The sequence below is a fragment of the Lepeophtheirus salmonis genome, chromosome 10 (genome assembly GCF_016086655.4).
Source record: "Lepeophtheirus salmonis chromosome 10, UVic_Lsal_1.4, whole genome shotgun sequence".
NCBI classification, from domain to species: domain Eukaryota; kingdom Metazoa; phylum Arthropoda; class Copepoda; order Siphonostomatoida; family Caligidae; genus Lepeophtheirus; species Lepeophtheirus salmonis.
This window is the reverse complement of record NC_052140.2, coordinates 20,424,609-20,452,607: the sequence shown is the minus strand read 5'-3', so window position 1 is coordinate 20,452,607 and position 27,999 is coordinate 20,424,609. Positions and strand designations below refer to the sequence as shown.

Below are 27,999 nucleotides of genomic sequence, written 5' to 3'. Positions count from 1 at the left end.
ACCAGAATGCACTCAAATTAATTTCTATAAAACGAAGATAAAAATTAAACATATATTTTTATCACATATAAATATCACATGGTATAACAGCAAAAAAGTTAAGTAACAATAAACTCTTGAAATATATATATATATATATATATATGTATATATGTTTAAAATAATGATATAATTTCTTAATCTGCATGTAAAAAACAAACGTGGGTAAATATAATTAATTTAATATTAAATTATCATTAATATTTATCATCATCATCTAGCTAAACGTAAACAGCATCCGCAGGTGGTGACGTAACAACAGATGAGTTTCCTGATGAAGAAGAGAGGAGTGAATTTCCAAAATCCTCCATCCGAAGAGGATGTCCTCCGTCATCGAAAAACCTTCTGAATGTAAACTCATAAAAACGGTGGTAGTCCTTTCTCCGCTTCAATCTTTCGTCTTCTTCCTCCTCCTCATCATCTTCGGAAGTAGCACGGAGTCTATCAGGATCAATAGGATCAAAATTCGAAGTGTCTGTTTCATACATGATATCAGGCTTATAGGGAGCAGGCTGTGTTCGAATAGGCTTCGAAAAGTCGATACCTTTGAAGAATGGATGGCATTTGATCTCCTCAGAACCATTTTTGCCTAGTCTGCGGTCTGAGAGGATGCATAATGATTTTATTAGGTCTTTTGCTTCTTCACTTAATTTCGCACCTCGTGGTATGTGGAGTGTATGTTCCCAATTAATGACCTTTTAAAAAGTTGGTGAAATTATAAATTAGTTGTGCTATATTTTAAATATAAATGTCATCGTCATACCTTATATTGGGTTTCGGCGGGTGAATTTGCATGAAAGGGAGGTTGTCCAACCAACATTTCATACAATATAACTCCAACAGACCACCAATCACAAAGCTGGGTGTAGCCTTGTCGAAGTAAAACTTCGGGTGCAATATAATTAGGAGTTCCAACGAGGGAATGAGCCATGCACCTTTGATGTTCCTTCAATCTTCGTCTTTCTAAGGGTTTAAGACCATTCGAAATGCTGGGACAAGAACATCGACCAGAGTCCAAATCCAGGTTACCAGGATCCATAGAATCCTGACGGCAATGCCCATCTCCTATAAAAACATAATCATATTAATTAGGACAATGAACTATTAATTGCTTTTGAAATTTACCGTTCTTTTGGTAGTATTTGGAATTATGAGTCCATCTGAAGCCAGTACAAAGACCAAAATCAGTTAACTTAATATGCCCCTTTGAATCGATTAAAATATTGTCGGGTTTGATATCTCTGTGAATAAAGCCCATTTTGTGGACACTATCTACAGCGCAGGCTAATTCGGCCACATAAAACCTATAAAACAAATAATAGAGTGTTATAGAATCTTTTTAATCAACTCATTTGTAAATTTTACTTTGCCATGCTTTCTTCGAAAATTCCCAATTTGATGAGTAAAGACATTAAATCGCCACCAGGGATGTATTCCATGACAAAATATAGATTATCTTTATCCTAAAATAAAACAATAAAGAGTAATGACATAAATCAAACAGGAGGAGGGAAAAAGATAAAAACTCACTTGAAATGAATAATACAATTTGACAATCCAATCGTTATCCGCTTCAGCTAATATATCCTTTTCAGCAATAACATGAGCGACTTGATTTCGATCAACGACATGACTTTTTTTAAGTGTTTTCATAGCGTAGAGTCCGCCTCCTGTTTTGGAGGAATTGGCTTGATCAATATTCCTGACTAATGACACTTCTCCAAAGGCACCGACTCCTATGGTTTTAATTTTTTTGAAATGCTTTTTATTCAATTTGGCTCTTTTCATTCGCAAATAATTAGTTTCTTTTTTACGAAGAACACAGCGCATTTGCTCACTCATGACGGGATCCTTTACATTTAATTGAGCAAGTTCCTTTTCGAGACGCATTTGACGTGCACGACGCTGTTTAGATTCCTTGATGACATTTTCAATATGTTGCTCCATGAAAAATTTGAAGGCTTGTGGTGGACAATTGCGAATAAGAGATTCCTTACGAACCTCTTCCTTTTCAGCAGATACTTTCTTCCTTTCGGGTTTAGGTGATGTATGATGTGTTGTTTTATAGGGTGGGGGAGGAGGAACGATAGAGGATGGTTCCATTCCCCCAACACCAGAATCTGTTGTGGTGGTAGCTTCATTAGAGGATGACAAAAATGAGAGAGGTGAAGCCGCTGAGACAGTTTGAGAGTCAGACACTGGTGACTCGGATCTCGAAGCAGAAGATCCGGTTTCAGAGGTTAGTGGAGAATATTTTCTTTGTAAGGGTGGTTTATTTTCGATAGTTCGAACCAAGTTGGCATTTGAAACAACCTTAGCAGTACTTATAACAGGCGAGGCTTTAGCATTGATAGCAGTAGCATTGACGAGGCCCTCGGAGTGATTATTAGTTTCTAAAGAGAATCCAAGAGCAGTGGATGGATAAGGAGGTGGGGGAGGAAGGTGATGCTCCTCCATGATGGGTAGCCTTTTAGATGAATTTGGAGGTAAAGGTGGTGGAGGTGGATTTAAGGAAGGAGAAGTTCTTTGCTGCTTCTGTTGCATGGAGAATTCATAGGATGGAGGAGGTGGAGCTCCAGTCGGTGGAGCCACAGGGGGTGACGATGACCCGTCACTCGGTGGAGTTGGACTTGGTGCAACAGCTGTTTGTAGTACAGGTTTTTGGACTTGAGTACTTTTAACAGATTGCATAATAATTGGCGAATGAGTCTTTGTTTGTCTAGAAGGCCAGGCCTGAACGGATGAACGAGTTGAAGATGAATTGGAGATTACAGACGGAGTAGGTGATGCTGTCGCACTATTGGTGGCCATAACAGAGTATGCAAGCAAGGGGTGTCCAGGAGCAGGAGATCGCCGATAATCTGTGGATGAAGTGGAACTAAGAGTAGGAGATTGACGCATGGCTAAAGACTGAGAGTAAGAAGGTGGAGGATTGGGTGTCATTGCAGCAGTGCCCATAGGATAAGGTGGTGGTGGCTCAGCCTGTCCATTAAGGTGGTCTCCAGGAAATACACTAAGAGCTTGCATAGACTGAAGAGTTTGTGCAAATTGTTGTTTAATTTCTCTAGAATTATGAACCCTCATGGGTTGAGGCGGAGGCGGTTGAGACTGGACTGGAGAGTTGCCTCTGTTAGAACTAGTCGTGCTTGAAGGTGCTTGAGGAGGAGGTGGCTGACAAGATTGTGCAGAGTTTCTTCCGGGAATTGGAGACATTCTACGCAGGAGTGGAGGTGGGATGGAATTGTTAACTACGAAGGGAAAGGAAAAAAAAAAAAAAAACGATAATCAATTATATATTAAGAAAGACAATTATTTAATTTTGTGTATAATAGATATGAAGTATCCGCTTATGATAGTGATATCACCGTAGCCTTAGAAAGAAAATGTCATATCCGGACATTTCAAAAAAGTTCATGAGGCTAATCAAAATTTTTTGCTCTATAAAATGTATAAATATATAGCCGGAAGTTAAACATTCCATATAAGGACTGTTTAATGCATAAGAATAGCCACAAGGGCACCCTCTATCCAATAAAAACCTGACAGGATCTTTAAATATTAAAAAGAAGTCGAATTTCTGTCGAAAAATTCAAATGACTTAGTGGCATAATTTTCTTGTGATATGAACTTTGCTTTGTCATAATTATTTTTTAAATCCCATTGAGTTTTGCCCCAATACTAGCGCCGTGCGTCTACAAACAAGTTGTACCGGACGTTAAACAGTACCTATAGGGATTTTAAACGGTTTTTATTCCAAAATTATGACTAAAAACATTATGAAATGTGAAAAATCCAAGCTCAAAGCAAAGTTTATCTATATATTACATACAAATATAACTGTATGTATGTCCGACTAAACCAATTAATGGATTTTGCTGAAGTTTTTCTTTAGCTTTTTAACTCACTAAAGACGGGTCTGATAACATTTTTTTTTTGGTTTTAACAGCAGGGCACCCTTAAAGTTGCACTGTTCTTAAAACGATTTTTATAACAAACAAACGATAACTTCATAGAAAAAAAAAAATAAAGACTGTCAAATTCTAGAATTATTCTCCCTGCATGATAGTATGTATCTTTGCACACTTTTCCTTAAGATTTAGATAAGAAAACAGTAGAGATAATCAGATTTTTTGAGATCCTGTCGTGATTTGATTGGATCGAGAGCCCCCTAATGGCTAATCTTGTACATCAAACAGTCCCTATTGACAACTCAATTATTGAAATTTGACCAGATATGACATTTTTATACCCAAACAGCGATATATAAGGAATGTGTGTGGAGGAGAGATCCCACAGTTACTTGGAAAAAGTAACTACTGATTACTAACTACTCCTTCAAAAAGTAACATAGTTCCTTTACAGACTACTTGATTTTCAAAGTATCTAAGTTAGACTACAAGTTACTTTATTAGTTAAATTCAGCAATCGCAGACAACTTGTACATTGTCAGCGTACAAAAAAATCTATGCAGATCATAAAATAAAATTTGATTTCGTTTGTGAGTGGCAATCAATTGGAACATATTAGCGTTCTGCAGTTCTACAGCCATCATCACCATCATGACAGATAATTTTGAGTGCCGTGGAGTATACGGCGTATGCCAAATAAAAAGGTTCGTTATGCTGGCTTCTAATGGTCTACGTGTCATTAGACTATCTAAACGGGAGATGATACTTTTGAAGGAAAATGACAAAAATAGTAAGGCACCATGAACTGGTAAGTAACTTTAACTGACTACTACTTTGGAAATAGTAGCACGTTAGATTATTCGCTACTGCAAATTAGGGTAACCATTGTTAGTGGGATCACTGGTAGGGATTGAGTGACTTGTGACTCACCTTGAGGAGGTTGCTGATAGGAAGGATTAGTTGGCGGAGGTGGTGGTGGAGGAGGGGGTGTAGTGCCCCGCGGAGGTGGTGTAGGGGGATTATTGTTCCTAGGTGGCGGCAAGGGTGGCGGAGCAGAGTCAACATATTGTTGCCTACTTGGTGGTAGCGGAGGAGGTGGAGGATGATCCGGAACACGAGGAGGTTCCCGATTAGTTCTAGGAGGTAGAGCAGGGGCAGATGTTGCTGTTGTTACAGCAGTTGCAGGACTTTCACTTCGATATGGATACGCAGGATAATGATGATCAGTGCTACTTGTTTTTCGAATAGCACCTTTGGCCGTGAGACCTGCTGTGTTATTACGAGCTAGCCCATTTACAACTTCTTGACTTGCCAATTCAGCAGAATATTGTTTATGAAGTAGATCCAGAGCCGTTTCTATTCGTCCTCCACACTGCACAAGGGCTCGACTACTCAATTCCTACAAATAGAGAAAGAGAAATGCGATGTTAAAAATATTGTATCATCTTTATAAATGAATAATTAACACATGTCAACAAAGGTTTAATTTTTTTTTTTTCAAAAGTACTTAAAATTCCATATTTAATTATTGATTTTTAATGTCTCAGTCATTAGTGAATGACTCCCTCAACATGAAATATAAATCGTGTGTATACTGGGCTGAAAATTAAAATGGTAACCCTGACAATGTAGAAGAATATTTTGGAGGAGATAAGCAAAAATCAGCTATGAAAAGGGAGGAGGGGCAGAAAGGAATAAACAAGGACATTTGCAATAATTACTCCAATGTCAATCCTCAATTCTATTCTGAGTCCAAGAGTGGAGGAAGCTCGAGTCTGACTCCATAGTCAAGGTGGTCTGCAAGAGATTTAAGCCACGTATTGAGACAATGATTAGAGTTGAGGGCTCACATATTGAATAAAAATTGTGCGGAGTACTATTTTCAGATAATTTTGTTAAATAAATGTCCTCACAAAACCACTCGCTTAAATTTTACTCATGAAATGTGTACTAATAAAAACAATTATAAAATATTTATATATATTTTTGATTAGTGTAATTAACATAAACGCAAGTACATATAAGTGAGGTTGCCCTGATTTTAGGTGCATGCATACCTTCATAAATGTATATAAACTAGATATTCCGGCTTCAAATAAAGCGTTCATATCTAACGTACATACATTGCATGAAGCAATAATGATAGAGAAAAAAAAATAATAAAAACAAATGCCCGGGGTCTATTTTTCATATTTGCAATTTCCATTTATGCAAAGATAATCAATTTTAAGCATATATATAGTTATTAGTGTTGATACTCGGTCCAAGACCGATTTTTTCCCCGGTTCGGTCATAGGTGATTATTTCTAGACAGATTTGAACGGACATTGTGGTCTAGATCGTGATCTTGTAACGAAATTTAATTGTATTCAAATGGAGGAGCGATTTTTTCAATTTTTTGATTTTCTCTACACTCTTGATTTATGCCTATTATAAATATAACTTAACTTCATAGTAAATTATAGTTCAATGGGCATGCCTAGTAATGAAAATCATGTGTATTTTGGGCATGTTTAAAAAAAAAAAACGATAATCAACATGAACTCCTCGAAAATTTGAAGAAAGTTTTCGAAGAGAACAGCTTAGCTGTAATGGCGTTTTATTAGATCAGCAACAAACAGCTGCGACGAGGGAGGAGGGAGAGAAGGAAGTTAACAAGGACTGTCGATCCTCAACTCTACCCCTGTTAATTATAACTCCACAAAAAAATCCTCAAGGTGACTCTCCGTCTCCTATGAGCACACACAAATATTCAATCAGGTTTTGAACATAATTGAATGTAGTAGAAAAGAAAGTTGACCACTCAGGAGTTAAATAATAAAAGTTAACAAAAAAAATCATTCTTCAGATTACCAATTCCAAAAAAACGGGCCAGCTAAATAATATGACTGTTGTTTACTTATCACACAGTTATCTTTATTTCATCACACAACCTTTCATACGAAAAGAAACAGAGAGTAAAGGCCCTAAATCAGTTGGTATTTACTCGATTCTTCCCAAATAGTAAAGTGTTCAAAACATAACAAGAGCAAATTCTAATTCGACCAATCAACGTTAAGAACGGTGATTAGGGGCAAAGAAGCAAAAATATCGACAGCTGATAACTATTTAGGGTTACAAAATGATAATATGATACAATTTAAATAGTGATTTCAATCGTTTGTATTTATTTATTGACCCTTTTATTAGGAATTTGTAATCTGAAGAAGGAATATTATTTTCCCCTCAGCTTTTGTCATCATTATTTAACTCCTGAGAAGTGAAGTTCCTTTCCTAGTACTCTCAATTATATTCGAAACCTTATAGAATATTTGTGTGTGCTCATAAAAGACAGAGAGATACCTCGAGGATTTGTTCCAGAGTTATTATTATAAGTTCTTATTAGAGAATAATTGAAGATCGACCTCAGAGTAGTTCCAGGAATTGTCGTTGTTTATTTCTTTCTTCCGTGTCACAGCTGATTGTAGGAGAAAATACATCATCACAGCTAAGCTGCTCTCCTCCAAAACATTCTTCAAATTGTCAGGGGGGTGGTGTTACAATGTTGATTTTCAGCTGCTTTTTTTTTTAAACATCTCCAAAAAACACACGATTTTCATCAGTAAATATAAAATATAGGTGTATGTTAATTACATAAAGGGTGCTATGAAAATTCTACTTTGCATACACCATTTTTTTTAAACCATAAGCTACAGACTATCACGCCACCTTGCAGAAAGTATATTTTTTCAACTTTGCTCATACCCTATTGTTCACAATTTTGAAACACAGACAACTTCATGAGTAATTCATCTATTGAAACAGTCTATACAGTAACTAATTTTTTCGGGCAACTAAAAATCATAACGGTCTCGGACTAACCCCAACACTAATTCTTAAGACAAAATATTTTTTCATTTTTCTTCTTCCTTTTCTAAGTACAAATGGAGAATTAAGGAGGGAAATGCAGATAATAGACTTTTGTGTATAAGTTGCGAATCTGTACAACTTGTTACTTATTATATTGCTAGAAGTTAGTAACCGAAATTATTAGGCGTCAACGAACAGACAAACATTGCTTTAATCATACAGATTTGCTGGTTTCAAAAGTGGCCTCTCTACCCTCACAAGGCTCTTTCCATCTCCTTTTTTGATAGCTCTCTAGACAGTCTGTTGTGAAGCCCCGAGATCTATTGCATGACCCCTCATTGACTTGAGAGGATTGGCCTGAACTGTTTATTTAACTACTATGGGTCGTCCAGTAAGACCTTTTTGACAGAGCCTTTCTTCCTCTAAAATGTTTCAGACTTACTGACGGTGTAGATGGTGGTCCTGGAGATGCCCAACTGCTTGGAGTGCACGAACGATAAATTCGTGGATTACGTTCATTTTCTAGACTTGTACGTAAGCTAGAGAGCTCAGGTTTGTTTCATAACAAATTGTTAATGCTTTAATATATCGAAATATGAATTAATATTTGAATTAGTAAGTGTACATATTTCAATAGACCATCCGGTATGTGTGTACAAGTTGGCATTTGAGGAGAGGTCCATGCGTTGAAGACTTGCGACTCAATTTAATCACACATTCACATACATTAGACTTAACTTTGACTCCGAACAGGTGTTGAGTAACGAGAATTCAAGCCAGTAACGAGTATTCAGACGACAAACGAAGTAACGAATTGCTCCTAATTCCTATACTTTTTTTTTCAAACTTTAAAATACTACAGCAGGCAAATTCAGCTCCCAGCACATCACTAATTACAATTCATAATAAAGGAGGAGAAACTCAACTAAAAAACAACCATGTAACACACTGACGTAGTAGATACTAGACACGCTCAAGGAGCATAATGACGAAATTTCTCTCTTTGTTAGGTCGATGATTGAAGAATGAAAAATACACAACAGAAAATAAATCCCTCACAGGTTCTTTGTTATGGGACTTATACAAATACAAACAACATAAAATAATGCAAAGGGAAAAAATTCGGCGGTTTCTAATTCACATTAAGTCCCACTGATTATATATGATACCTAATTATAATTAATACAAACTCCAGGGGCGTCCGCAGGGTTGGGCTGTACCCTCTATCCCAAAAATCTAGAAATGTTTGTTTTTACTAGATTTTTTTTTTGGTCAGATAATTTTTTTTATAAACAGCTATAGGTTTTTTGAATTTTTTTTCCAAAAAATTCCTAAAATTCAAATAGATTAATCATAAAAAATTTCTAATAAATGTATTATTTCATCATTACAAAAGTCAAATAGAATCATTCAAAACCTTTTTGAGTAATATAAAAGACATATATGCTAATGTAAAGTTTCAAAATACCAACATAACATTCATGTCTCATATTTGATGAGATATATTAAAAATGAGACGGATAACGTAGAAAATCCAACTGTGTACCACCTCTTTTGAATACTCATTACTCTTAGGGGTATGAATCTGACAATATTTTCCTAATTGATACTTTTGGTGTAATAAATTCAAAAATTTGTTCATTTAGGGATACTACAGCCCCTCTAGTCCACCCCCTGCGGGCACCAGACACTAACTTACGCTAACAAATTCATGAGTCAAAAAATCATATTTGATATATGACAGTAAAGGGTTATCAAGCATTGCTCGGGCCAAAGACGGAGCGGGAAATCACATTGACAATGGTAAATGTGATGTATTGTTTATGTTCCGACCCCTTTGGTGGGGGCGATCATTATATTATAAGTATTATTAAGAATAATAATAAAAAAAAGTGTTATAAACTTCAAATATCATACCAACATTAATGCATGAAAAAATTTGTCTAGATAAGAAAAAAAGAAATAAATAGAATTTATTGACATTGTAAAGAGGAACACCAACCTACCAAGATTTTTTTCGTACTTACAAAAACAAAAAAAGTTATGAAGAATAATGCCGTGAAAACAATAGCCTCGTTCATTTTTGCAAATATTGCAAAAAATTATGTAATAAAATGTTATGGAAATTGAAAATACTATATTGCTCTGATATAAGTCTAATGCATTATGCACAAAATGTATCGTTTTGTGGAATTTCTTCTTAAAAATAGAAAACTGAGGTTTCATGAAAAAAATGAAATTTTTAGAAAAATTATTCAGAAAATGACAGATATTTCAGTTAAATTTTTTTTTATCTGTCATATTTATATGCAAACGAATCCCCAGACAAATTCCTACAAACTTTATTTAATCTACGAATCCAATAATATCCCATTGGAAATCCATTTTTTTTGCACTTAAAAAAAACAAAAACGAAAGTGTAAATTTCCCCGATTTCTTATTATGGAAATAACTTTTTTGATTTAGAATAAATTTGGAAAACTTCCTTATTCGTATATTTGTTTTTTGAAAAGCCGGTCACTTTTTGATTTAAGACTCAACTCCATATCTAGTCTTTTGTGTTTGGGTATAGAATAAGACCCCAAGTCGGCACTCCTTTCTTAGCCTGCCCAGATTCAAAAGAGGCACGCATTCAAAATTTCAGCCTCTTAGATTCAACGGTGCAGGCACCCATAAAGGACAAACACTTTATTTTATCAATATACAAATCATACAGCGGGGGTTCTATAACAGTTGATATGATTTTACGTGGCATTAACATCCTCAAGCAATCTATACTTACCTATCATTCAATTGAGCGTTTTACTGACGGTCATACATTGCATCTCCATTTTTGGGGATCAAAGATGATATTTTTACTATATAAAATCCACAAATTTCCTAAAAACCTTGATGTAACTTCAAGAAAAACAAAAGTCTTAATATCTGCATTGGATACTACTTGATATCAATGATGAACACTGATATTAGAATTAAATCAAAGTAATATGTACTAAAAATGACTAGATTTTTACATTTTTTTTTTTGGATCAATGAAGGACGAGAAAAGTAGTCTAATTAGAGAAAAATATATATTCCTTGCAGCTCGAACCTCAATTTTGTCCATTGTTACAAAAACCCTCACATCAACTCACTCAAGCGACTATTACATAACAACTAGGCGCCCAAAATGGCTGAAACTTTGATGAGTAACTCTCAACAGTTGCAAGATAAATGTGACCAGCTTTTATTAACCAGTAATGCCAGTGGTTGAGGTCAGAACACCCTCGTATGAAGTAAGGAAATAAATGTGGATTTTCTCATTTTCTTGATTTGTGTTCAAGATTACTTGAATGTTGACACACAAGAAATGCTATATGATACTCCTACATTCAATTGACGTATACGAGTACAAATATGTTGCAGTTATAATAATATGTGGATTCTAGAGACTACAAGAACTATAATATATATATATATATAAGAAAAAACGAATAAGTGTGAAATTTGTTTAGGAGCAGGTCATAAAAAATGAACGTCGCGTCTCACAGAGTACACATATCTACACATGAAAGCAACACGTACACGTAGTATTCTCATACATACATAAAATAATAACTACCAGACGCTGCTGACTGGCTGCTAAGGGGAAAAATGTAGTAACTTGAACATACATACTTACATTTTTCCCAAGCTGGAAAAATGAAGGGGGAAAAGCCGTTATTTAATACGTACCGAGTGTCAAATAACTCTATGGAAATATTTCCCTATTTAAAAAAAGGAAGAAAAAAAAGAGGAAGTAAATCCAGACTGGCCAGTCAATTTTAACGCAATTCCACCGTAGGTTAAAAATTCGACTAAGAGCACTCCTGTAATAAGTTTTCTAACAGTTCTTATTCATTTAGCCCAGTCTTAGGACCGGTCCTATCAATCCTTAAGACCGTCAGGCGTAGATTCAGGATTAGACTGGACCAGATCGAGGCGTAACTGGAAGGGATTGCTGTCATAAATAAGGACTGCTCCAATACTACCCGTATACGGTTTTGTAATTGGGGGCTGATTGGAGTGACTATTATTGGGGCTCCAGTTCCCCCTATGCCCCCTACAACAACCCTAAAAAGTACTTTATTTGAATACAATTTCGTTCGACACGATCACGAATAAGACAATCGAATAAAAAAACATTAAAGTCGACCTGTAGTAAGTCCTCACACTGCTCATATGCCCCAATGCTTCCTTAGAAATCACATCCCCCTTTTTTGGGCACTAAACAATGTAGCCACTATTTCCGTCACATGAAAAACTCCTGGACTGTGTTAATTTTAATGCAATTCCACCAAGGCAGAAAAGTAGACATTCAAATTGCTTTATTTGAATACAATTTCTAATCACCAGTAGAAGAGGGCCTGAGCCCCTAATAATCTTTACAATATTAGTATTAATTGCTTTTACTTATAGCATCGTTCATGGACATTCCAACTAACCCCCTCCTCCTGGAATAGCAAAACTGTGTTTACGGTTGTAATGTTGTCGTCCTGCTGCAAGATGATCACACTATCTATTTGATCGTGCTCTTCAAAGATGCTCACAGTATCTTTGAAGACCCAAAACAGTGTGAACACTATTTACGTCTCATGTCAACCTCCTGCACTACATGTTTATGGACGAATGTTGAGGACAAGGGCATACGTCACACAAGTACCAATGACCTAAGGGTATTTGTCAATGCAGTGGAAATTGACTTCAGAACCCGTTTGTAGGTCAAAAGATAGACGTTCTTTACACATTCTTTAAATTTCAAAACTTTTTTTGTCAATATTATATTTTTGTTTTTGATGTGCGATGGGAAAATAGTTATCTGACACTCGGTACACAACATTCATAGAATGAAAGAAGGAATATTAACTAAGAAGATCAGAAGATAGAAACTAGAGAAGTTATTACAGAGGAAGAATAAGGCTTTTTAAACATTCTATTTTACTCAGTTGAATGGCCGATGTGTGAATATTATATATGTATACTAAGAATTTAGAGGATTTATTTTCTTCACCTGAACATTGGAGTAGTAGACAAATTCCTGGCTTCTCTCCGCCTCCTCCTTGTCCTCCCTTCCTCCTCCTAATAATTTCCGGGCCCTAACTGTCCGATTATACTCATTGGGATCAAAGAGATCCAAGGGAGTCTTTCGAGATGAATCAGCATAGACATTGTCATTCCCGTGATAGCAGTCACGAGACACATGCCCACAATTGATGCAGTAAGACTCTTTTTTGCGACGAAAACTTCGACGTATCCTCTGAATCATGTCTGAACATGAAGATGATTGGTGGTGTAATTATTTTTCATATGTTATGACTCTAATAGCAATGATAACAGTAACTCAATAGTATATTTTTATAAATATATATCACTTTAAATAACTATGACACTCCTTCGTTCGCTCTTCACTGGAACACTATTGATTGTGAACTGAGAAATTCCCCCTCCCCCCTCTTCGCTCTCTTCTTGATGGGGTGGTATGTAATCACACGCCACTGTTACTCCTGTGCTCAAGGAAGAGCGGAGGGGGGAGAGGTTCTCCAATGAACATAACATAATAATACTTACTTACTAACGTAAGGGCAGCTGCAAAATTTTAAAGATACTCTCTCGGAAGCAGCTGAGAAAAAAACCAATTATTAGTATATACATATATAGAGACCATATATAAACAAAAGTTTTTATTCTTTATTTCCTATCCTAGATTGGGGGAGGGGGAAGGGGGTGGAACCATTGAAGTATATAAATATAGGTATATGCATGATAGATTAAGTAAAGCATTAATTAATTTGTCCTTACATAGACCAAATGTCACATAAGTAGCGAACTAACGAGAGTGGTCTGAAAAGTTTCCGATCTAACAAAGATATTTTTTCTTATTTTTTAATTATATTTTTCAACCATGCTTCCTTGTAACTCTCCAAACTTCTCCTAATGATCTTCCCATCACTGTAACCCGTCCACATAGTACTCAGCGTCTCACAAAAATCTTTGCAGCCCACTGTTTAGACTCTATTTTTGTTAGGGGTGTATCCAAGTTTCATCTATAGTAATTGATTGGCCCCAAAACTCGGATGTATTGCACCTAAACTGCGCCAAAAGAGCAATACTCGATTTTGTCCATTTTTGCCACAAAATCACTCATATAATAACTTTGCGCCCAAAATAGCTGAAACTTTAGTGAGTGACTGTCAACGGATGCTAGATAGATGTGACTAGCTTTTATTCAAGAGTGCTATAATCTTCACTTTGAGGTAGGAAACTTGTCAGACCCCCCCGCTCTACTGATAGGGATTTAAAATCCGTAAAATTTAAGGGAGATGCATAAACCAATGATTTTCTCAAAATTAATTCAGATATTCCCTAATCTTTTCCCCTTACACAACGGGATTCAGGGTGAAGTACATAACTCAAACAAACCATCTCCAGCTTCAACCACAGGCCTTGATGAAGAACTCCTTGTTCATGTTGACCACTACCTTGACAATGGAAGACACAAGGAATCAACAATATTATATTCAATTTTACTGGACTCTCTCTATCCAAGACGCCCCCAAATAGTAGTCCAAGAGGTTCAGATCCGGGTAGCTAGGAGACCAAATTTTCTTTGTCCAAAAGTCTTACAAATATTGGGGTTTCCTCCGTCCAATTACCCAATTTAGATAAACAGTACCAATTTAAAATTCTAGCACGACTCCGGATCTGTTAACATCAATTTAAGCTTTCTAGTATTAGTGTCTATGGAGATGATGTGTGTCCCTGGGTCTGCGCCCCGGATGGAGAAATAAAGTAATACCCGGACGGCGTTCGTATTCGGCGGATATCTCAAGTATTTTGTATTTCTTCTTACAGTTTTTACCAGCACACTTTCTTGAACATAGATCTTAGAGTTGCCAAGATAACAAGATCTAAACTTGTACCGGATATAAAATACCCACCCAGTATATATATACTATTTTCAGACAAAACATACTAACTGAAAAATTTATTAAAAAGTCACGTTTTTATGCTTATGAGTAGTACTAATTTATTAGGTTCATTCCAGTCTGAGGACAAGAACTATCGATCCTTGAATTTTTCTTAAATATGTCAATGGTTTATTACGCCACATAAGGGATATAAGATATACATTAAAATCATTGTACATATCTTGCATAACATATTCATGTTTTCATTCAAACATATGTGGCCCACTCAATCCAAAAGCAAGCTAAAATGATTTTTTGAAAATTGAATGACGATTATTAAATTTGTATTCTTCGACGAATGATTGTCAGTTTCTATAAAGAAATTATTCTTATTAGCTCTTAGAATGTGTCGCAAACTGCACTACTTAAAGTATCCAAAATTGATCGTCATTTCTTCACAATTATATTAAATTCCTGAACATCTTGAATGAGCTTTTCTAAGTTCTACTCTGAGTTGTGAAGTCTAGTCACAGAATTCAAATCGGACATATATATGACATATTAATGATACAAGCAGTCACTTACTTCCATCCAGAGTACGACTAATGACAAGAATATGGGTTTATTTGACTCGAGAGAGGACTTGAGCTCTCGCCAAATATTTATCAAATTCCTTGATTTGAGTTTTGTTGGTACGGAAAGTGGTCATACAACTATTGACATACAGGAAACGAAAGCGATCGGAAGACATATATATATATTGATTTTGCTTATTTAGATTATAAACAGATGCTAGTTGGAGATTGCAAATTTGACTCACGCCACCCATGACAACTCGGAGTCAACATTCAAACCCACTATCCCGTTCGAAAGCGCCTGGAAGATGGGCCCAGCTTCAGGGATCCTCCTTAAAGTGGTCATTCAGTCAAACTAACCCCTAAACTGCCAAAAACTCTTTTAAGGCTAATCCAGGCATGACCCTCACCAAATCCACCCCCCAAAAGTCTTTAGACCGGTCAACCGTGACAAGGAGGTTAATAAACTGGTTTGATTTTAAACTTCTTTCGAATTTCGATTACAAATCGGACAGAAAACTTGCCTTACAGAATAAAAATAAGGTGCACAAAATTTCATCGCTCCACGATTTAATCTTAAGGTTGCACATTTTATTCAAAGTTTTTGAAAAAATGATAATTTTCCCTTATTTTGGCTATATGTTTTGATGAACGTATATATAAGATTTTTTTAAATATACAATTGTTAGATGTTAGTACAGTCTACATATTGCATTTTCTAAACTTTTACATAAAATGATAGTTTATCCCGCAAAAAGGGAAACTTTATACTTTTTTTTTAAATGACTCGCGTATAATGCGCACCTCTTTTAATGCATTTCAATGAATAATTTAAATATTAATTCATTTAAAAGTATATTTCCTTACATTCACTCGTGAAATTCGAATAAAAAGATACCAAAATATATAATTTTGGTAAATATCAAAAAATTGTCAAATTTAAATAATACATACATTTCTTCAAATGGTACGTACTATAAAAAGCCTGAGAACCACTCTTATAATTCATGACAGACATACATAACATCCACTTCAATCATACAGAGTGATGATTGATGATAAATAAAAGTTATTACTCATTTAAACTATATTTTTATGAAAAAATATATATATATATATTTTTTTTTTTTTGACAAAATAATAATAATTATATTTTGTGAAATCCATTATTTATTTCCAAAAGAGCGAGTTGTCATTTTTTATGGATTTTGATTCATAACGGTATTACAACTTGGAAGTTGAAAGGGTGAAGATCTCTTTATCTTTTTAATGGCCTTTAACAACGCTTTCGCGGCCTACAACCACTATATAGTAAGCAACTGGTAATGCATAAAATTATGTATTAATTATTTTTAAATAGAGATCATGATAATCAAATAATGACAAAGAAAAACCGGAAATATTTGTAGCTGTGTTTTTTGTTCATGTTTGTCGTCGTATGTAGGGAGCTCCATGCACTTAATTATACCTACTTTGAAAAGATATATATATATATACCAACGAACAATAAAAATTCCTCAAAGGAAAAGAAATCTTTCGTTCGTTCATTCTTGTGTAGCAATACTATGTATATCTATTATTTGACTTTTACAAGTTCCACGCAATAAAAAATAAAATTCCACAAAACTTCTTAATGACATTTCCACGTTTCGTCTGAGCGTGGGAGGAAAGAAGAAGAAGATATTTTCTATTCTGTATTTGAGTATTAGGATACATATTGATCTACTCTGCACAGGGAAAAATATATTTAAAAATGTGAAATAAAATATTTATGAAATACATTGAGTAAAGTCATGGACGATATAAAAATCTAGTTACTTTCGGCATATCCATACTTCATTTTTTTAAATAAGAGCTATCTACAAGTTCCATTTTCTTTGTTTTAAAATATCTTATTTAATTACAACATTGGTCATTCTAATAAATAACTATTAATTAAGGCTATCATTTCATTTTGATATATTATAAATTACATTGTTATATATTAAGAGTGATGGAACTTTTAAGGCAAGAAAAAGTTGACTTTATGCGGATTTTTACTTCGTGTTTTCTTTTATGCGAAATATTTTATTCAACCCTCATAAGGGAGTAGATTGGACTCCTTCATTGGGAGTGAGATACCCAGATCGAAACAATAAAGTGATCCATTCACAATGAGTAGGGAATTATAATATTTTAAAATGGGATCATTTAAAAACATAAAATGGAACAAAAATCCTTGGAATTGTATATTTTTAAATTATACATTGAATATTTTTCTACAATATAAGCTATGATATTTGTCATCACTATGTATTATGAATAAGTTATATGGATCTAAAGAAGAGTGTCGTTTTTCAGTCTAAAAATAGAAATATATCTCGTTCGGAACAAGGTACAGAATCAATAAAAACCCTTTTTAATCTTAAGAAACAATTTCACATATATATTTTATTAATCCTACTTTAAATTTGGAAATTGTTTAAGGCTAAAAATGACTAGGAACGAGAAAAACTGAGATAAGTTATGGATTCTGCGCTCATAGATAAATTCGATTATTGTCATCAATTCATTTCTAGAACCCCCCTAAATATTCGGATTTGACTGTATAAGTTGTGATGTGTCATAACATCATATTTAGCTAAAACATCAATGATTTTAATAAATAACTACTACTAATTGATGATATTTATTGTCATTTCATTTTAATCCATTTTACAAATAATAAATGTAGCTATGGACATTTGAACTTTATAATGTGCCACAGAAAATACTTATAAATGAGCAATTTCTACATTTAATAAACAGTCAAAAATTACACTATTAATAATTAATTAATATATCAACCTTTAAAGAATATTCTATTGTTGAGAGTAAATTATAAATCTCATTTTTGAGTTGCAACTTGTACACGACATTTATACGAGTAATATAACTGTGGAACCTCATAATGTACCACAAATTTTGAGAGGTATGAGTCATTTTTTTACAATTTTCCTACTAGTAATGTTGTCGATTGCAAAGATAAACTTTGCCCTAGTAACCACCATGAGCACACAGTACGGGAAAAGGATTAGGATAGCAATCCTCGAGGGCCCAGCCTGCTCCTCAATGGTCTTTTAGGATAATTTCACGCGGAGGAGTGATGCTATCTCAATCCTCTTCTCGTACTCTGTGCTCATGGTGGTCACTAGGACAATGTTTTTCTTAGCAAACGACAGCTAATTATGTGTTCTACAACATTGGAAAATTGTAAAAAAAATTACTCTTAACCTTTCAAAATTTGCATAATAGAAATAAGTAAATAATAACGGTTGGCCCCGTACATATCAATTAGTAATTGTCATAACAAAAAAGAGTGGCAATTACATTAATATGTCGATGGAATATTCAATTGGGTTATCTTTATCACAAGTAGGCTCTAAACTCTTTTTCTCCTTTTTGAGGTACAACTTGTACAAAATCCTAACATCCACACGATATATATATATATATAAACTAGTCACAGAACGATTAATTGGCATCAGGAAAATAAGTTGTAATTTCCGAATCTTATGTGATATTATTTATGACTTTTCTAAGTTATGAAGAAAAAAATAATTATGAAATATTTTGTTCAGATACAGGAAACAGCGACTATGTGAATTTATGAGTTTAGTTTTATAATTCTATGAAATATCGTAAATATATAACTTAAGATCAAAAAATGTTTGAAAACTGAGAAATAACAAATTGAACACACACCGAACTTAAACAAACATGATCTAAACAATGCAGCAATTGTTATTTCAATGCAATAAACTTTGTAAATCTAATGCTCAAACGTTTCTAAACGCATGGTGGGATTATTGTACAGTACTTGGTTACCCGTTATACTCATTAAAAGTACTACTGTAACATATGTCGACCTACAAGTGGCCAAGTATACTTATTAAGTAATCACCAGCGACTGTTTTAATTATGAAAAAATATGATCAGATGAAAATTGTCTAAAAATCGTTAGTAGTGCTGTAAATAATGATGGAACGATTAAAAAAAAGAATCCAGAAGTCAATTCCGATGCAATTCTAGTAAAAATGCCCGATGCCGATTCTTTAATATTCTAAATAATAGTAAAAAAAATATCATTTTGCTATTTTTTTGAAAAAAAAAAAAAATATAATATAAAGTTTTTGATTTTTTTTCTCACATATACAATTTGAGATTGAAAGCATTTTCAAAAATCCACAGCCGGTCACAAAAAATCAAAAAAAATCTTTAGCTGTTCTCAAACAAATAATTTTTTTTTCTAAAAATAAATTTCTTTAAAAAAAAAATCAAAAATACATAGTTATTTGAAGAAAATTTCATTCTTTGGAAACAAATTTTAAATATTATATTTTCTAGTAAAAAGCAAAAATTTATTATTTTTGAAGGGGGATGGCTATTTTTTTTTCTCCATAACTTAGACAAGTAATAAATAGTTAAATACCAGTAATAAACAAGAATCTGAATCGCAATTAAACATTATTTTCCCGATCCCAGAAAAAACACCAGATTCTCAAATTCCGATTAATCATACTATCATTAGTTATAAATAATGTCGGTCACTTTCCGAACTGACAATCTTCCGATAAAAATAATCTGTTTTTGATGATGATTAATGCTGCAATACAAAGTAATTATCAGCTAGACTACTCCAATCAAAAACAAATTTTGATAATTATAGAGTCCGAGACGACCTCGTGATAGAGAAATGTCACTCAGCACTTGACCAGATATATAGGACTCTAACACATTGGATCCAAGCAATCAATATATTCACATTGTCTATTGAATATCAATCATTGATTGAGTCCTTCTATTCTTTAATGAAACATATTTTTTCTTTCTAATTTATTTATTGAGCGGATGTCAATATTTTTGCTACAGCGGTTCTAAAAGCGGTTTGAGTCAACTTTTAAGGCATCCTCATTATGACATAAATCAATTATTAGTTCATTTAATTAACACTTAATCATAGCAATTTGCGGCAAATAATTGGACATTTCATCGTTCAAAATTGGACTAGCTTGATTGGGAATCTTAACATATTGTTGCAGCATCAGGATTATAAGTATATATTTATTTATCTTTTTTTTTAAATTAATTTGAAAAAAGAAATGCAATATTAAATTTTTTTATTATAAAAAATATTCGAATATGAAATGTTCTAGTAAAAACAAAAATTCCTTAATTGGGGTGAGTGGGTAAAATACAATATAATTTTATTTGAAATGTAGATTTTTGAATTTTTTTTTTTGGTTTTTAGAATTTTTCAATAAAATACAAAAACAAAGGGAACAGACCTTCAATCCCAGGATAGTATTAGTATTTTTGGACAATTAAGTGTCTGCGCAGTGTAGGATCGGGATGGGGAAATTGTTTGAAATTGTTCCATCACTAATAAAAACCGTTGACACATTATGAACCGAAATATTTCCATAGATACTATATAGATAGCTATAGAATATTAAATTTAAAGAAGAAGAAACGAGGAACGCGAACATAATGGAGTATGGAATGCGGATGACCTTGATCCTCTCCTCCTCTAGAGTGTAACTTTAAGCCGCTCAGCAGCACAATGCTGCCTATTACATAATAATAAATATAAAACAACCAAGGAGAGGAGATATTTTGCAAATAATGAGCGTATTGCAAATATCACTACATACATACATACATAAAAAATGAAGGAACCGGTTTAATACTATGGTTATGACTCTTAATAACAATAAAAATTATATACTTGGTATGCCGCGCATATAAAATGATGGAGGCCATTTAGGAATTTGAATTATGCGAAAGAAAAGAAGGAGAAAAAACTAAGAATTTCTTTAATTTTTCCTAGCCCTCAACATTAAAGCAAGATATAATTATTTTAAAAAATAATATGGGGAATTCAACCAAGCCCTCCTCCTATCAGAAATAACAAACGCCCCTGTTATTATGTATTTATGAGTAATATAACTCTGGGCATTTGAAATTTATAATGTGGCACATAATATATTCGAGTAATTTGCATTAAAATAGTCAAAAATCAGGAGGTGTGACGGCTGGCCAATAGTCCTCTTGGCCAACGAGAAGACCTCATTTATCAAATTACTAATTTAGGTGTAATGCCAGCGTTATGTAAGATACCTTCGGAGAGAAATTTGGAAACATAGCTTAACATTGACAGGATATTGATTTCAATTACAAAAAGTGTATATGCATATTTTAGTTACAGTTATAGGGATTAAGAACCTGCAATATAAAGTATTTTGAACCTATGGATTTTGAGAGAAGTGACAAAATACCCAGCGTTAAAATTTTACATTTGCGTGGAATTGCCCGTAGGTGACTGTATCCAACGTCTCACGAGGTTCAAGGAATACGAGATCTCACTAATGTGAACATACTTATATGAACTCATCCGATCCAACAACTACAACCACTTCAGGATGAAATGTTTAATTACTGTTTTATAAATATTTTCTAGATGTTAATGTATTCACTGATTGGCTGCTAAGAGCCAATCACAATGCTACATCATTTTTAGTGGCAAATTTAAAAGTCCATTATTTTAAGCGAACTCACTTGTACAAATTACAAAATCACAACTTGCAGACAATAATATATATATACCAACTCAAAAGGATATATTGAGACATATTTTCTCATTTTCTTCTTGATCCAAGATTATTTCTGGGTGAACCCCTATAGTGTAGCTTCATGTCTTACTAATATATAGAAAGGCAGTTTATTACCAACTATGTACAAGTATTTTGTTCCCCAAATGGCAACAAATAACACCCCTTTTCTTTGCATTAAATACAAATAGTATTGTAGGTGTCCGATAATCTGCATCGGAATTTCAAATAAATTTGAATATCAGCCAAAAATATTTTTATTTATTCTTCTTATTAAAGGTGCGCAGCATTCCTTGTTATTTATTTTAATAACCCCCCCCATCTTGCACGTCTTCTCTTTCCCATTACAAAAAAAAAATCAGTTTTCCCTCAAATTTACCAACAACGATTATTTAACAACAAAGATTCTTCAATGGGTCAAAAGTTCAAAAAAGGAATGGAATTTTTATTACTCTTTGAATTAAGACAAATCTTCACACACACGTACATATGACGCATTTTTGGGGAAAAAAAAAATTCTTCAAGGCTAAAAATTAGGCTAACTCTCTTCTTTTCCTTTTCTTCCCCCTACTATGATAGTTTCAAGTGCAAACCTTTATTTATTAATTAAATACTAGTGTTGCATCGACTCGGTTTGAACACAATACAAATTATTCCAAGTGTAGATCCAAATGTCAAATTCGAAAAAAAAAACACAATAACAACCGTAAATTAACTACATGCTTATTTATTGAGTAGGCTTCTTACTATGTGATTTGTATTATATAGCCTCATCAAATAGATGTTTTGAGCTTATTGGCGCTCTTCACTCTAATAATTGGAGTTGTGTCTGTCTTTATTTATTCAGTTCAGTCTTAGGACCGGTCCTTGAGACCGTAGGTCCTTAGGACTGCCAGTATAAATGCATTTGAATGACGTTATCATGGGTGGAACAGGACAGGACTCCAGTCCTAAATAAAACCCGACACAGCCCTACTACTAAGTGATTTTCCAAGTCGATCTAAGTTTATGATGAGTTTCTTTTAATGGCTAAGGAGACAGACGAGTATGTAGATGTTGTGCACAAGTTCCTACTTGTATAAACAAGTTGTAATTTTGTTTTGTTTTGTGACAAATGACTGGATGATCACAGTTATTTTTACTAAAAAAATATTCGATCTCGGACCAAGTGTGAACAATTATATATTACATACAAAAAAAAAATGTATGTAATGAAAGTATTTCATTGACTAGAAATGAATGAATAATGGTCATGGTCGTTTTTATTCAAGGATTAATCTGGGCTAAAGTGCATGGGCTCACTGATGAGCTGAAAATTTGTATGTTTTACTATGAGTAAAGTAATCAGGGCCTACAATATTCTAATTCTTAGGACATATCATTAGGGTAGGACAGCATTTAGCAAGCTACTTGATTTTATCTCACTATTTTCCTCCAACAATTTATCGATTCGTTTCGATCTTTAACGACTATTCTCGGTTTACATTGTCAACATTCAATGTGTATTTTATTGATTAGAAATTAATATTTAATGGGAATATATATTAAGCATGTGGCTAGCTCAGATTTTCTCAAGCTTTTTTCAGTCTTACAAAAATGTATAAAATAGTGTAATATCTTATAGAAAATGACACTTCATCGAGCCTAAATGCAAATGAAATATTTTTAATATTTGTAATTGTCCTTGAATGTCATTTTTTTAAGCTAAACTACATACTAATTATCTACCCTAGCGACCATGTGGACGATTACTCACATGAAGTAGGCCTATACTCCATATCACAATCAATCATGTCCAGTTCTTATGGGGCTTTTGCTTTTAGAAAACGATCCATAATGCTTTTGCTTGTTCCTTACTCTTTTTGAAATCTAATGTATTTTCGCAGTAAATGATAAAACTATAAACTGCAGTCAGGCTGAACCCGGTGGGCTAATGACAATGTGTACTAGAGACAGATTTTTACGGTTCCTTTGGTATATTTATTTATGTAAAATGAATTACAAATAGCATCCTTTCATATTGAAAAACAAATTTATTTATATATGATATAGTATTGGCTTCTGTCTAATTAAATGTTAATAGTCGCATTCATTTTTTGAGGAGCACCACTGTCACGATGAGAGGCAACCCCAGTATATAATTACATCCACTTTACCTAATACTTGGCTAGATCTCCCTGCACTCTCCCCAAACTCAAATTTGACAAAGAACATATTCCTTTCTTTTTTTTAGCATCGAATACCACAAATATTGGATCATTTTTAGACAAGTATGAAGGTAATTTTGTCTTGAAATAAGTTAAATTTTGGGAGTACAAAAATACATTTATATAGTTTACTTAAAAATCACCCCTAATATTTGTTTTCAATGTCTATTCGACATTGACATAAGATAATACTCATGATTTGAACTCAAAACTGACTATATATGCAGTATGTAAGGTATGCCATTCCGTAGCTTAAACGGCCTACATAGAGGCTACTCTACTCTAACCCAACTGGATTTTTACTAGCCATGGGCTAGTGTGTCTGTCGAGTCCTGGATATAACTCAAAATTACTTCATTCTTTCTCTTAACTGATCGACTCGACTTAAAAATGTTGCTACGCATCACTACAAATAAGTACATCATACATTCATATGTACATATATATATTATCATGTAATTCTTTTAACGGCTTCAATGGAATGCGACTGAAAAAAGAAAGAAAAGTAGGCACGCCGATCAGGGAGAACGCTGCTCCTTCACTGCACACTCTTGACTTGAATAAGAAAGTATTTTAATGATTTAAAAAAAAATAATAATAATAAAAAACTACGAAAGAATGCAAGTAAAAAAAACCGTTTTTTCTACTTATTTCGTCTTCGTTTAAGTCTTCCTTCTCCTCCTCTCTTTTCTATTAAATCATCCTTGATCCTTAAAATATATCTAATTCTTAACATATTTGAACAAATATGTATTGGTATAATATATATAAAAGGAATATGAAGGCCAAAAATACCTTTGCCAAAATAATGCAAAGGACATTGATGCAGAAAAAAAAATAATAAAAAAATGTAATCGGATTTAACGCATTCTTGACTCAAGATGGCGTTAATAACATAATATTAATAAAAAAAGAAGTATACAAATGACATTTAAACTTGTAGGACGACAACAAATTCAACGACTTTCATATTATCTCTCTACCCCCCCAATTATGTAGATCAAATATTTACAACACCCCATATGAATGGAATTTGTAGTTGCAAACTGCGTAGGATTAATACAAAAATAATATTTATAATAATAACAAGTTGATTTTTTTACCTCATCAAAACCCATATTAACGAGGCATTGAATACTATCGTTGTATACACTATTGTTCGAGGAAGAGCAGCTAGTTGTCGTAGATAAAGAGCTCACAGGACGTGGTAGATCCTGTTGTTCAAACGGCCGTAAAGAATTCCGTATTTCTGCCATTGCTTTGGCATTATAACCCGAACGATGAGCCTTTTTATTTCCGTTAGATATGATTGGCACAGAGTTGCTGCCTCCACTGCTAACACCGTTTGGAACGGCCGTCGTCGGCTGACCCATGATCGTCGACGTCAGTACAGGGCCTGTTCTACTTGGCATTCGATATATACACAAATCTCATCCTGAAAATATAGAAAATATGTGTTTTTTAAAGCCTTGAATTGGTTGAAAGGAAGTACATGGAATTGTATAATATATATATGTGACATAAAATGTTCACAAGGAAATCAATGTGACAATTATTTATTATCCAAAATTTCAATGACAATCACAATATCGACAAGAATTTAATTGATTCAAAAACTCCTCAATTGATGATTAATGCACTGATGACTCTCTTGTTAGTTAAATCAAAACAAACCTCGAAAACTTTAATATATATACAAACACTTCAAGATAATTTCTCAATACAAACTGAAATGGAATTTCCCAAATATTTTTAAATTATTCATTTTTTTATTTAAAAAAACATGACGTAAACAGGGCGAGCGTTTTTTCGTATATATATATATATTCTTTAACTTAACAAAATTGATCTTTCTCTTCTAGTATATGTATATATAAAAAGACTATTTAAAATAAATTATTAAATATATATACACGATCAAAGGAATGTCTATTATTGTTAAAATTTTGACTAAGAGCCAATGCGAAATATTTTCTTTCCTTTTACTGATTATAAAAGTATTTAACGTGTATGGATGTGCCTTTGTTTGTTTCGCAAATGTGTTCTCCCCGTATGTGCCTATATACATTTGTAGCTAAAAATATGACTTTGTATGATGTGAAAATGCGCGCATGATGTACAAGTTCAAAAACAAAATTCCCACGGCCAGGAATTTCTTCAGACTTCATCTTCACGATGAGAATTGAGTAGGAGGAGATTGTCACATATATTATACGACATAGGTAGCTGGGTCGTCATACGTTCAGAGCAGCAAAAATGTCACAAGTGCAATAATATGTTATGTAGATTGACTAAAAATGAAGGAATAATTCTTTCCTTAATATATATTTGTCAAAATATATGATGAATTAATTATGAGCTTTAAAAATCCTATTTTTTAGTTTGTGTCTGTCTCTAATATTTAGAGTATAGAGAGTATGGATACCTCTATAAAAAGGCCATTGTGTTGAACAATGACCAAATAAAATATATGGAATCATTTATTGATCCTTGAATAGTAACAATATCAATAACAAAATGGGAATCTATGGTTTTCAAGCCCCTTTCGGGAGGGAACTAGGGATGTGAAAATGATAGAAATCTTCGTGAGTGTAAATAAAAAATAAAAAAGTCTAAGTTGTCCATTTCAAGAGACGAGATATCTGCTGCTGACAGAGATCACAATATACAGTATCACCTATTACTCCTTCATTGCTAAACAATACGTTTGATTTTTCAAACTAAGGAAGAATACTTAAGGTTACCAACATATACACTTATTTTCTAATATATATTCTCACGAGGACTTCGAGAATTTCCACACGTCTTTAATCATGTTGAGAGTCCAGCTCGCAATGGACAATCATACAACGAATCCTAAATTTTTCCCTTGAAGAGCAAGACTGTGTGTAATCCATGACATGTAAGCCCCTGGTGGAGGGATGTGGCCTGTGAAGTAGAGCGTAGAGGTCATCCCCCAAACTCACGCAACCTCGCGAGCTCCTTCAAGTGCTCAATGGGAAATTATTTTCTTTTCTGGGAAAAAAAGTGAGCGAATGGGAAGAAGGAAGAAGAATTCCGCCCTGCTCAACACAGGAGGCCAGAGACTATTTAGATAGAAGGAACGAATAGATGCTCATCCGATATTGGGATTTGCTGTCATGGATCATGTCATGATGTTCACGGAGAGAGAAACACTTTTTAGAAACACAACATAGGACGGGGGAATGGAATGGAGTCCTCACTGAGATGATCCTTTAACAAGAGTTTGAAGAACTTACGTCGTCCAATTCATTTGGATAAATATATTGATGTTATTCCTGAAGGAGGAATCCACACACTTATTCACTTACGAACAAGAAAATAACAAGGAGTTGTGTTAATTCACAGTCACACATAAATAACATTCAGTTCACTCACTAATCACTACTCACTGCAATTCTACTATGTCACTACTAGTACGTACACAGGGTTGGAAGTGGTGGTGGTGGTGGACGGTGGACGGTGGTGAGCGAGAAAGGATCAAACAAGTGCGTAGATCTCACACAGCTAGCAGCACAATAGTCAGCTAAAAGAACTTACAGGAGGAAGCAAGCAAGACAGAGGGGGAACAAGTAAAGAAACAGAAAAAAAGAGAGAGAGAAAGAAGGAGGGACTCAAAAGAACGAGAGACTGAGGAGTTCAGTCCTCCTTTATTTAGAGTCAAATTAGAAAGAGAAAGAAAGAAAGAAAAGAGGGAGAGGCGCACAGGGAGAGACTATTCAAAACAAATAGTTCCACCGCCATCTCTGCCATGTTTTTTCCTTTAAAAAAAAAACCCTTTCTTCTTCTCTTCCTTCTTTTCTCTTTCAGCATTTACACAATATTAAGAAGTAAGAAAAGCGCGC

At 33.8% G+C, this 27,999-nt stretch overlaps 1 protein-coding gene across 5 annotated transcripts; it reads right to left on the bottom strand.

The window, feature by feature from the left end:
- Positions 1–38: 38 nt before the first annotated feature.
- On the bottom strand, positions 39–27,724 carry wts (serine/threonine-protein kinase warts). 5 transcript variants are annotated; one of them, XM_040720432.2, is made up of 8 exons: positions 27,394–27,724; positions 25,237–25,568; positions 4,878–5,346; positions 1,570–3,287; positions 1,405–1,502; positions 1,165–1,343; positions 803–1,104; positions 39–734 (listed from the first exon to the last, which is right to left on the bottom strand). In XM_040720432.2, exons 2-8 carry the CDS (start codon positions 25,543–25,545, stop codon positions 261–263), a joined length of 3,549 nt encoding a protein of 1,182 aa, XP_040576366.1. In that variant the 5' UTR covers positions 25,546–25,568; positions 27,394–27,724; the 3' UTR covers positions 39–260. The 5 variants fall into 5 exon arrangements, with proteins under 5 accessions (XP_040576366.1, XP_040576369.1, XP_071747661.1 ...); XM_040720435.2 differs by having other exon boundaries at positions 26,914–27,704; XM_071891560.1 differs by having other exon boundaries at positions 27,579–27,646.
- Between the last annotated feature and the right edge of the window lie 275 nt (positions 27,725–27,999).